This window comes from Euleptes europaea, chromosome 3 (genome assembly GCF_029931775.1).
Source record: "Euleptes europaea isolate rEulEur1 chromosome 3, rEulEur1.hap1, whole genome shotgun sequence".
NCBI lineage: Eukaryota > Metazoa > Chordata > Lepidosauria > Squamata > Sphaerodactylidae > Euleptes > Euleptes europaea.
Genome location: NC_079314.1, coordinates 88,986,764 through 88,999,257, shown reverse-complemented (window position 1 = coordinate 88,999,257; position 12,494 = coordinate 88,986,764). Strand labels below are relative to the sequence as shown.

Genomic DNA, 12,494 nt, shown 5'->3' with positions numbered 1-12,494 from the left:
GGCGGGGGCGCCCTGCAGGCCTTCTCTGTGTGGCCTCCCCTGGGGTTGCCAACCTCCAGGTGGTGGCTGGAGACCTGGCAACCCTAGCCTCTCCCCCCCCCATCGGGAGAGCTACACCTGGTATGGCCCCTGAATGATGTCATAAATGTGCAAATGGCCCTTGGCAGGAAAAAGGTTCCCCACCCCTGCTGTACATGAATGCAAAGGAGTCCAAGCCCAGGATCCAAGAGAACATAACCCTCAAAAAAGGTGTTTTTGTGTTGTTAGGCTTTCTGTCTTTATTAGAAGACTTTGGTGTTGGGTGCAACTGCATATTAGATTGAATGGACCCAAGGTATTCTATGCCAAGCCTCACGAATGCTGGTTAAATGTCTTAACTAGAGCGGCAGCAAATGAAATTTAGATCCTTGTATTATGTTTAACGGCACAATTGTAAGTTAAGTAGCAGAATCTCAAAGGCCGCTTTTGCTGTGCAGCTCGTGCCCTGTCATTTCAACCTCTCTTTGTTTACTGCATTCAGTTATACTGGGAAATAGAAGCAGATATTTTATTAGTTGCTTAATGTATAGCAGCATCTGTGTAGTTAGTACATATTTTATGGTGGAGCTTCCTTTTTAACCTCTGGTAGGTGTGATCTCCTGCTCCTTTGTGCTCCGGTAGAAATGTAATGTCAGTCTGGAAATTGGGAAGAAGTATTATCACTGTCTGCTTTTAGTCTGTTGTATGCTTTCTTTACACACACTATGATTCTGCTATCCCCTGGATGAAGGGGTATGGCTTATCTTAATACATCTAGATGGCCAGATCTTGGCATGCATCTTCAGTGCCTTTGTTTCTACACTCTTCTCAATGCCAGGCTTCTACCAGGGCTCCCACATCAAACACATTTGACCTCCAGATGAAATTTGTTTGTGGCCAGTGTTGGAGGAACGGGCAGGTGGTGGAACCAGACAAGGACCTCAAGTACTGTAGTGCCAAAGCACGCCACTGGTAGGCACCCTTACCTATTTTACCATCTCCCATAACCATGATGTGGAAATCTTTTTTGTTGCCTATTCTGTTGGATATTTCTTGGTATTAAAATAACTGCTGGGAATTCCATTTTTAGCTAACTGCACCAATATTGGTGACAGAGGTGGTGCCAGGCACACGTTTAGAAGGCTGGGTAAAAGATGAGAATGAGGGACTCTACAAATGGTGGACAGAGGCTGTGCCAGTCTCCTCCGCAACATGCTTCTTGTAGTGTTCCTCAAACTTCCATTACTGGGGCATGAGTTTTCTTTTTTTAATTGCATCCCTTTTTCCATTCCAAAAGATTCTATAATTATTTTCCCCCTGAGCAGCTTCCAGAGCAATGACAAGGGGTCTCAGCTAATGTCGTTGCCCCAAATCCGGCCCTCTCCTTTGCCCACTTAGTCTGCTGTGCTTTCTGGGCAGCAATTCCCCTGTGCCTGCCATTTGTGTCCAGGCTCCACTAGGGAATCCTGGGGCATCCTTACTCCTTGCCCCTCCCTTCAGAGGGATGCCAGTGTTCATCTGTGGGCAGGGGCAGGGATCAGCTCAGCACAGAACTTCTTTGCTTTTGAGGACCACAGAGGGGCGGGGTGCATCCATCCTAAGCCTTACTTTTCCAAGTCATCTGCTAAAGCTGGAGAGCGAAAGATTCAAAACAGATAAAAGGAAATATTTTTTCACAGAACGCATAGTTAAATTGTGGAACTCCCTGCCCCAGAATGTGGTGATAGCTGCCAGCTTGGAGGGCTTTAAGAGGGGAGTGGACATATTCATGGAGGAGAGGGGTATTCATGGCTATTAGTTAGAATGGATACTGGTCATGCTGCATACCTACTCTCTCTAGTATCAGAGGAGCATGCCTATTGTTTTGGGTGCGGTGGGACACAGGCAGGATGGTGCTGCTGCAGTCATCTTGTTTGTAGCTTCCTAGAGGCACCTGGTTGGCCACTGTGTGAACAGACTGCTGGACTCGATGGGCCTTGGTCTGATCCAGCAGGGCCTTTCTTATGTTCTTATGTCCCTTTCTTGGGAAGCTGGTATAACATTTATACAATTTTGGGGTTTATTATCTTAATGTAGGTGGGCCTGTCTGCTGTCCAAGATGGAGGACTAAACAGATAGTTGCTGCACTTTCACACAGGCTGAATAATATACTTTCAATCCACTTTCAGTGCACTTTAATGATTGTTTGCAGGTGGTTTTTGCAGTTTTACACAGTGAAATCCAGCTGCAAAGTGCATTGAAAGTGGATTGAAAGTGCATTATTCTGTATGTGTGAAAGCGCCCTTGGTCTTTGAGTAAGACTTTTTTCTTATGTACTTCTGCAGCTTTGTATAGCTTACACCAGTGATAGATGTGTTTTTTTCTTTACAGCACAGAACTTTTCTTATGCAGAACTCTGGAGTCCCTGACCCAAAACTCTTAGTTGTTGTGAAAGCCAAGCTCTGCTAATATTAATTGACTCTAAATGCTCCTTTGTAATGACACTCTTTTCATTGTGTCTTTGTTCCCCATCCTTTCTTTATGATGTTTCCTCCTCATCACACACAGTTGGACCAAGGAACGCCGCGTCCTGCTAGTGATGTCCAAAGCAAAGAAGAAGTGGGTGTCTGTCCGACCTCTGCCTTCTATCCGCAGCTTCCCTCAGCAGTACGATGTAGGTATTTTGGTTCTGGATTGCACTGACCTTGCCTTATACACCTGAGCAATAAGAAAGGAAAACAAGATGGTCAACAGCATAGTGATAAAATGGAGGAGAGGAGAATGATGGAAGCTACTTTGGGGAGAAAGGCGGGATATAAATGAATTAAATAAATGAACTGAGTTTTTGGAGGCAGGAGGGAGAAAACAAATTGGCTGTAAGCCAAGATTAGGTAGATGCACAGTGTTGAGATGATTTGTTGCACAGTGTTGAGATGATTTGTTGCCTAAAGAAATTGCCCATGCAGATTGGTCTTTGATTAACATCTCAGTTGCGTTGAAAACTTATTGGCTGTAGAGATGGGAATCAAATGTAGCATTTCACCTTAGATCACCCTTTCATGTAATTGAGGCCAGAGTTAGAGAGAAGCTTGTGATGTTCCCAAGTTTTTGTACCACCAGTAAAGGTGCAGTAGATTTACACATTTGCAGGGCGGTGGTTCCTCTGTTAGTCTCTTGCCATGAAAACCCCAAAAGGGGTCACCATAAGTCGGCTGTGACTTGAAGGCACTTTACACACACACACAGGGCGGTGGTTCAATGGGAGAGTGTCTGCTTTGCATGCAGAAACTCTCTGTTTCAGTCCCCGGCATCTCTAGTTAAAAGGACCAGGCAGTAGGCGATATGAAAGACTTCTACCTGAGACCCTGGAAAGCCGCTGCCAGTCTGAGTAGACAATACTGACCTTGATCTGATTTAATATAATGCAGCTTTAGGTTTCTGAGGCTTCCAGCAGTTTTTAGAGTTCACTTGAAGAATATTTAAACAAGCTTTTTATTTAAAGAAGAAAAATAACAGTACTCACTTTTTTGGTATCTAATTTCCTGAGGGAAGAGGAGGGGACTTAAACATCTTTGATAAATAAAGAGCAAGTGGTGTGTGTGTGTGTGTGTGTGTGTGTGTGTGTGTGTACATCTTCACACACATCTATACACACACATGCTCCAGGTTTCCTACATTCCCCATGGGTCAAAAGCTTCTTTTAGAGAAGCTTTATTGCAAGATGTTTTGTAAAGAGCAGCTTTCATATGCTGCAGTGAAGGCAAATATAGTTCTCCGCCCACTGTTGCTACAAGGAGGAGGAGCGTTTGCCTGCTGTGCCTTTTTGTTGGCTATTCAGAGAATGGGCTGTGTTTTGGGAAGCTTTCATTAAATCTGTTTCTAATCTGAATGTCTGCCTGCTTCCTTTGAGCAGAAAGCCAGCCTCTTCTGTTTGCATGTGTGAGTAAGGGGAGGGGGGAAAGAGGTTGCTTTGGAGATCCTTCTCCTATTACACATGAATTGTTTCAGCTGTATATGGGCAACTGATACGGCCTAAGGGTGTGGTCTTTAAAAACAAAGCCTCTCCATTTCTTAAATTCCAAGATTCTAGAATGCAAGGAAGGTACAAGAGGGACTGTAAAAGAAGAACATTATGTCTTGGCAAGAGACCATGTCTCTTTGATTCATCTCCTGTGTTCTATATATATTGATGCCCACCTCCCAAATGCTGACCTTTAGTGCTAGTGAATTGTGGGAGATCACTGAGGGAGTTCTTGAAGGTGTTAGGAGTACCACCATCACAAGCCTGGCTGCACTGGATCTTGAAGCCTGTTACCAGGTCTTTCCTTGTGTGGTGTTGTCTTGGGTGCCGTGTACAATATTATTTTCTTTCCACCGCCCAAATGAAAAGCAGCTTGGGTGATTTTTTGGGGGGCAGCCTGACATCCTTATGGGGACGTGGGGCAGCATACACATAGGAAAATTGCTTGTCTTGGCAACTTGAGGGTAGCTGCCAGTCTACCATGGGAACTGGCTTGAAGCTGCAATGAAGCCAAAGGCCACATCTCTCCTGTAGTAGTAAACTAGGGTCACTGCTGTGTGAGGCTGGATTTAAGCCATCAGCTGCTAAGCCAAAGCTGGCTTTGCAAAATCTAAGCCACTTATAAAATGGAAGAACTGAGCATAGGTTGGTCTCCACTTCCAGAAAGAGAGAAGGGGGTCTGGCTTGGAATAAATTTCCTGCTGAGGCAGAAGAAGAGTTGGTTTTTATACCCCACTTTTTCTCTAGCTTTAACAAGTCTCAAAGTGGCTTACAATCACCTTCCCTTCCCCTCCTCAACAGACACCTCGTGAGGTATGTGGGGCTGAGAAAATTTGAAGAGAACTGTGACTGTCACCCAGCAGGCTTCATATGTAGGAGTGGGGGATGAAGCCCAGTTCTCCAGATTAGAGTCCACCGCTCGTGGAGGAGTGGGGAATCAAACCCGGTTCTCCAGATAGGAGTCCACTGCTCTTAACCACTACACCACGCTGGCTCTTGTAGAAGTCAGAAGGCAGCCAGATCAACAGGTGGGTCTTGGTCCATGGCCTGTGTTTTCTCTTGCGTGAAAAGCAGCAGGCTGGAGCTGTGTGAGCCATTCTCAGTTTGCCGAGCCAGCTTTTCTTATTAGAATATATCCAAAGAGACAGAGGTGTAGTGGTCACAGCATTAGACTAGGGTGGGGAAAGATGAGATTCAGGTTCAAAACCCCACTCATCCATGAAGGTCACTATCTCTGCCTCACAGGGTTGTTGTGGGAATCAAGTGAAGGAACCACATATGCTGTCCTTGGGAAATGGATGGATTAAAATGTGAATGACAGTGAACCCTGCATGTTGGAATTCTCTGCAATTCCTGAGAGGGGGAAGAAAGCCTTGTGCGGTTTAGCAGCGTGCGCTAGGGCTTGTCGATAGAAAGATCAGTCTATTTTCCCTTGGAACAGGAAATGTGCTCAGAAATTAGGAAAAGGGCAAAATAGTAATACCTGAAATTTTTGCTTAGATATTTGTTTTAGTGCTGCAGTGTTAAACTGGAGATGAAGGGGAAGATGGGTTGAGAAACATAGGCAGCAACTTACCTATTGTTTTGCAATGCACAACCATCGGGCACAGTTGTTCCTGTATGGCCTGCATGGATTTCATGTGCCCGATGTCTAAAAAGCCTTTAGCTGGAAATGCACAGCCACCAATATCAAGAAGGTTGAGAATTTGGCAGAAAGTACAGGAATAATTTCATAGCAGTCTTATGTAGAGGCCTTCTTGACAACTGCAGTGGCAGCTAATGAGGGGCCACTGTTGAAAAGGCCCTGCTCTTCATTTCATCCATAGAGCTAGTGTGGTGTACTGCTTATATTGTTGGACTAGAATCTGGGAGACCCAGGTTTGAATCTCCACTCTGTTATGGAAGCTTGCTTGGTGATCTTGGGCCAGTCACACACAACCAGCCTAACCTACCTCACAAGGTTGTTGGGAGCATAAAATGGAGGAGAACAATGTATGCCTCTTTCCCAGTGGGGTGAAAGGCAGCCTTTAAATGAAGTAAACAAATATAACAAGGGATAAACAATTTGTTTGCAACAGTGCCTCATCTGAGAGCACATGGGAGGACTTGTGTGGGAGTTGTTTGGAGGTAGAAGAGAGGAAGAGGCAGGACACAAAAATTATTCTGAAAATGTTCTGGGAAAGGCCACTGTTTGTTCTCTTTAAAAGGCTCAAAGCTCCTCAATGGCACCATCATCTGTCAAGCTGAAGGGACAAATCTGGAAGTTTCAGTGGCTGAAGTGTTATTATACACAGATCTGTTCTTCTGTTTGCTCCTAATGAAAAGTGTGACTTAATTGGTTTGATCTGGCCTTTTGGATGGTTGCTTCTTTCACCCCCTAATAGAAACATAGAGCTGGAAGGGACCTTAAGGCCATCTAGTCCAACCCCCTGCACAATGCAGGAAATTCCAACTGCCTCCCCCACCTCCCTCAGTGACCCCTGCTGTGTGTCCAGAGGAAGGCAAAAAACCTCCAGGATCCTTGGCCAATCTGGCCTGGAGGAAAATTCCGTCCTGATCCCAAAGTGATGATCGGCATTATCCTGGGCATGTAGGAAAGGGCTGTGAGAACTGAGCACTGACGCAACCCTTCCTGCCCTCCCTCTTATGATCTGCCTAAATTCACAGAGTCAGTATTGCTGTCAGATGGCAATCTAGCCTCTGCTTTAAAACCTCCAAAGAAGAATAGCCCACCACCTCCTGCGGAAGCCTGTTCCACTGAGGAACCGTTCTAACTGTCTAATGTTTAGCCGAAAACTCTTTTAATTTAATTTCAACCCATTGATTCATTCCTCACTAGTACACAAGGCAGGGGGTGGGTTGAAGTTTGTAATGTGCTTTCTGTTTCTTAACAGCTATGTATCCATGCCCAAAATGGCAGGAAGTGCCAGTATGTTGGAAACTGCTCCTTTGCTCACAGCCCGGAGGAGAGAGACATGTGGACCTTCATGAAAGAAAATAAAAGTGAGTGAGAGGAGCAGGGGAACCAGAGGAGGCCCAGTGCAGACATAACAGTGGCTCCCTGCATACCATGGCTTGCAAATGGAGAGCCAGTTTGCAAAGTTTGTGCTGGATCAGTTCCCTCTCCCCTTCAAAAGTCTCCTTCACATGTGCAGCACCGCATGCCAGGGATAGTTCCCGCTTCTACCAGAGAGCAAAACTGTTTGTTAAAGCAGGATTCCAAAGGAACCTGGTCTGCATTAGTTACGGTTTGTGCCTCTGCCAGTATCATGTGAGATCATGGTTAATGCTAGGAGGGGGGAATCACTCAGAGGACAAGGAGTCAGTGGAAGTATAACATTTATAAGGCTGGCTTCAAAACTACAATTGGGGGTTATAATAATAATTTATTAATACAGTCACTGACCAGCAACAATTGGGGGTTTACGGGAAATCAGCTTTGATGTGGATCTAGGGTTGGCTGCAGCACTGTTGCCCAAATGTTACACAAACATGCATCTGTCTGCTTTTCTGCCAGTGAAGCGCCACCTTGCTCCCTGCACTGTTCCTGGGCTTTACTTGCGCCTGACTTCCATGTGATCTGATCCATCTGTTCCAGTCCTAGGCACCAAACACAGACCTGCTGTTATATATCCCGATGACCTATACTGAGCATCGCATGATCATATGCCTGACTGAAACACTGTTGGGCAGTTCTTCTTTAAAATCCAGTTCCCCTTGAATTGCCAGGATGATTTTTAGGAAGGCAAACACCCATTTTACCCATTGCCAAAAGTAAGGAGGCTGGACAGACAAAATGTGATTGGTGGCATCAGAGAAGGGAACCTGAAAACAATAGACTGATGGTCTCTTCTAACTTGTCTGTCTGGATTTTCTTCATGGCTGGGTGAAAATTCCTATTTTTGTCATTCAGAAGTTAGCCTCTGGCCATTTGAGTACTAGTGCACTTGATGGGAAACAGACTACAAGGCGAACCAAAGCTGCATACAGACATTCATTCCTTTGGTGGTGGGCCTTCTGTGGATCTGCATCCGACTCCTGTTGGCCAGATGTACAAACTACCAAACAGAGCTGAGCTTGGGAACAACTTTTGTTCCTGTTTCTAGCCTAGTGCTTATTGGCAGTCATGAAACCATTATCCTCTTCTTTCCTTTACTGCTCAGAGTACTGTTTCAAGTTTTTTTTTTAAGTTGGTTTTTTAAAAAACAAACATTTGACTGAGTGAATGTACTGGGCACTTGAAACAAATGTCTTTAAACGCCAAAAGCCTGTCTGAAACCTGAGAGGGTTGGGGGAGAAATACCCCCTTCTGTCAGGAGGCAAACCTGCATGTAACTCTAAGACTGCTAAATACTGTTTTCAGCTGGGATAGAGTTTCCACAAAGTTTTCTCCTTTAGATGGGTAGCGGTTTTGGAATGATGGGAAGGAAGCTTTTTGCCTAATCGGACATATTATTGCCTTGCAGTTTTGGATATGCAGCAGACGTATGACATGTGGCTGAAAAAACACAACCCTGGGAAACCAGGCGAGGGGACACCACTAACATCAAGGGAAGGAGAGAAGCAAATCCAGATGCCCACTGACTATGCTGACATGGTATCGTCTTTCCTGATTCTTCTTCCTCTCCCCTTTTTTCTCATCTCTGGCCTTTCAGAAAATGTGTCGCACTCTCTTGGCAATGAGATGGGGGTATCACTTCATATCCTGTATATCTTTTGCCAGCATGGTGTAGAGGTGGACTGTAATCTGGAAAACTGGGTTTGATTCCCCACTCCTCCACATGAGCAGCGGACTCTAATCTAGTGAACCCGGTTGGTATCCCCACTCCTACACAGTAAGCCTGCTGGGTAATCTTGGGCTAGTCACAGTTCTCTCTGAACTGTCTCAGCCCCATATTCCTCCCAAGGTGACTGTTGTGGGGAGAGGAAGGGAAGGAGATTGTAAAACGGTTTGATTCTCCTTAAAAGGTAGCGAAAATCAGCATATAAAAACCAATTCTTCTGTCTCTTGCTGAGAAGGCTTAAATGGCTGTGATTTCCCAGCACGTGCTTGTGCAATGATATATATGTCTTAGCTATCTTTCATGTTTTTTTCCATCCCATCCTTCCTGTAAGGCAGACAGGGCATCTTACATGGTTCTCCCGTCCCCGTGAGACTGATGGCTAATAGCTGGCCCAAGATCACCAGTGAAGTTCATGACTGAGCAAAGATTTGAACCTAGATCTTTCCACTCTTAAGCCCAGACCCACTGCACTATGCTGGCTCACAATATGAGTTACATTATTTCTTACACAGAAGGGGTTTCCCTGTAGCAAAAAACACAATGTATGAAGCCACCCCGATGACACGGTATGAGGCTAGGCCAGGCCTGTTGTTCAGGATGCCTGGGGTCTTCCTCACATTCACAGAACCATTTTTTCCTCCAAGGTGATATTTCCTTCAGATACCTCCTGAGAGGCTTGCATGGAGTAGGGTCAGCCCACATTTATTTCAGCTTTCGTTCTGCACGAGCTGAGTTGAGTTATGTGAGGATTATGTTTGAGAGTCAGTGTTGGAAACTATGTTGGGCCTTTCCAACAGGCCACACACGACTCTCATTATGAAGTAAGAAAATTGATCCAAAGTGAGTTGCGCTGTGAGGGAGTAGTAAAGTATACTCTCTTGAACAGTTTGGGTGCAAATGGATTCTAAGCAAGTGTACCTTCTCTTTCAGTACAGCCTTGTCCCCTTACACTCTTGTCCTTCCCAAAGAGCCAAACTCACTACCCAGTCATTTTGCAAAATGGGGCTGCAAAAGCCAATGTTCATAAACATGAACATTACCAATGCTGATTTCTCCATGCCTACTACCCCTCTGCATATCACACCTAAGCCAATCACGTTTGCTAATGTCGTTTTCCTGCTATTGACATTTACCTGCTATTGCCATTGGATGTGTAAATTCACTCTTCTCTACTTAAGGATAGATGGACTCACATTCTAGCTGTATCCAAAGAAGTGAGCCGTGACTCACGAACGCTCATACCGTGCCAGAAATTTTGTTAGTCTTTAAGGTTCTACTGGACTCGTACTCTTCTTTACAGAAACCAATAGGAGATTAAGGAGCCCCATGGCGCAGAGTGGTAAGCTGCAGTACTGCAGTCCAAGCTCTGCTCACAACCTGAGTTTGATCCCAACGGAAGTTGGTTTCAGGTAGCCGGCTCAGGGTTGACTCAGCCTTCCATCCTTCTGAGGTTGGTAAAATGAGTACCTAGCTTGCTGAGGGTAAAGGGAAGATGACTGGGGAAGGCACTGGCAAACCACCCCGTAAACAAAGTCTGCCTAGGAAACGTCGGGATGTGACGTCACCCCATGGGTCAGGAATGACCCGGTGCTTGCACAGGGGACCTTTACCTTTACCTTTTTTTAAAATAGAACATTGCAGTAGAGTTAATTTTTTGTTATGAGGGAGAAACCTGTCTCACTTGCCTTTAAGAGGAGCTGGACAGTGGAGCCAGGTGAAGTAATAGAATTGGCCATGTGCCTTTTTTCTTGTTTTCTGACTGCCAGATGGGTTACCACTGCTGGCTCTGTGGAAAGAACAGCAACAGCAAGAAGCAGTGGCAGCAGCACATCCAGTCAGAAAAGCACAAGGAGAAAGTCTTCACCTCTGACAATGACTCCAGCTGCTGGAACTACCGTTTCCCCATGGGCGAGTTCCGGCTGTGTGAAAGGTACAGTGTGCAAAGCTCTCCTTTTCCTCATGCGGTGGTAACCAATGAGAAAGGAGTACATGAGACGTGGTCAGTTAGATAACTCCAGGTTTAATGGGGATATCTGGAGTGGGGGGAAAGTTTAAAGCCCGGAAATAATTATTGCTGGTAACCGCTAAGATAAAGTTGTTGATTCCAGTGCCCTTTGTGTACAACCTGCCATGTCACTAAAATAACAGAGGTGAAAGTACCGTGTACAAATCGAAAGAAGGATCTCTTTGGGTATTCTTAAAGCTCTTCCTAGCAAAGGGTTTTGTGGGTGTTAGATGTGCTGAATTAAGGCACTAGACCGTTTATGTGTGGTGATTCCCACCTCCTTGCTGATTTCTGCTTCTAGTAGGATTGGTGCGTTTGGCACCGGCAAGCCACATGCTGCTTAGTCTGTCCTTTCAGGAGGTGTTTTTTCTCTCACTGCTGGAGGCAACGTCTAGAAGCATCTGAGGTATGAGGGAAACCCAAACCATGCAAGAAAATGTCTTTTGTTTCTGTAATTCTCTTGGACGAACAATCCAGAGTACTTTTGAAAGGCATTACTCTTTAGAGAGATCTATTATGGAAGGCTAAAAGTCTTTTTATCACTTGTATCCATTTTAAGACACTATAGTGCTTTCATTAAGGTCCAGAGCTTTTGCAGGCCTCGAAATCTTCAGGTTGTATTACTGAAATTTAAAAAATGCAGGATACCATTTTGGTCTGTTGGGGGGCGGGGGAAGTCGAAACAGCAATAGTTAATTGCATGGATGTGCTAATATTTTCCACAGAAGGGTAGCTGCTGCCCCTTTGCTGCTTCCTGAGATCAGTCTAAGCCTGCCAGTCCATTTCTGAGCAGAGTTGCTCCCTTCCATGAACTGCCCATTGACTCCAATGAACTCAGAAAGGTGTAACTCTGCTTAGGATTGCACTATTAGAAGCTTTTTTCATTTTGCCCAAAGACATACCTATCTCTCCCTTGCAGCCCTAGCATAAAGAAGAGTTCGGATAAACTCTGTATTTTGTAACTTTTTAAACCCTTAATTTAAGGTATTGAGCTTCTGTTGCTGTTTAAATCTGTTATTTTCACGTTGCTAGTTTAGAATGAGTTGCATCACTGGTTGCATATTGCTGTTCCATGTCTGAAGCTATTATGCACTGATAAATGGCCTGGGTTGTTGTACCGAAAAGGAAATCTGTCTTTCCCCTTCTCCTGGCATCTAGTGAAAATTTCCTGAGTAGTTTGAGGTTAGTTTTCTATCTCCAAATATAGCAGAATTGAACAGATATGCAGAGGGAGGTTATTTAAGCCTATAGCCCTTTTAAGCCATGTGTTGTCCTCCTGGCAGATTCCAGAAGACCAAAACCTGCCCTGAAGGGGAGAAATGTCGCTTTGCTCATGGCCAGGATGAGTTGACGGAGTGGCTGGATCGGAGGGAAGTAATGAAGCAGAAGCTGGCCAAGGCACGCAAGGATATGTTGCTGTGCCCCAGAGATGACGACTTCGGCAAATACAACTTTCTGTTGCGGGACAGCATATAATCGCTGTGGGAGCCAAAACAGCCAGATTTTCAGAGCTGGGGATGGAGGGAGCAGGGCAGTGACAGGGAGGCTTATAACTGTTCCGCAAGAACCTTACTTTCTGTTGTAAAATAATCGAGACAATTTTGGGGGTTGAATGGAATTATGAATCGATTCATCTATAGCTAGCAAACATCACGATCTTAGAATTTTGTTTTGTTTTCTACATTTT

The 12,494-nt window shown here is 45.0% G+C and overlaps 1 protein-coding gene across 1 annotated transcript in view; it reads left to right on the top strand.

The window, feature by feature from the left end:
- ZC3H7B (zinc finger CCCH-type containing 7B) overlaps positions 1-12,294 on the top strand; it is a 51,561-nt gene extending 39,267 nt beyond the window's left edge. The window contains exons 18-23 of the mRNA XM_056847063.1: positions 857-990; positions 2,566-2,671; positions 6,913-7,021; positions 8,485-8,615; positions 10,569-10,732; positions 12,091-12,294. Of these exons, the coding sequence (XP_056703041.1) occupies positions 857-990; positions 2,566-2,671; positions 6,913-7,021; positions 8,485-8,615; positions 10,569-10,732; positions 12,091-12,283 (837 nt within the window). The 3' untranslated portion in view covers positions 12,284-12,294. The remainder of the gene's footprint in view (positions 1-856; positions 991-2,565; positions 2,672-6,912; positions 7,022-8,484; positions 8,616-10,568; positions 10,733-12,090) is intronic.
- The last annotated feature ends 200 nt before the right edge of the window (positions 12,295-12,494 follow it).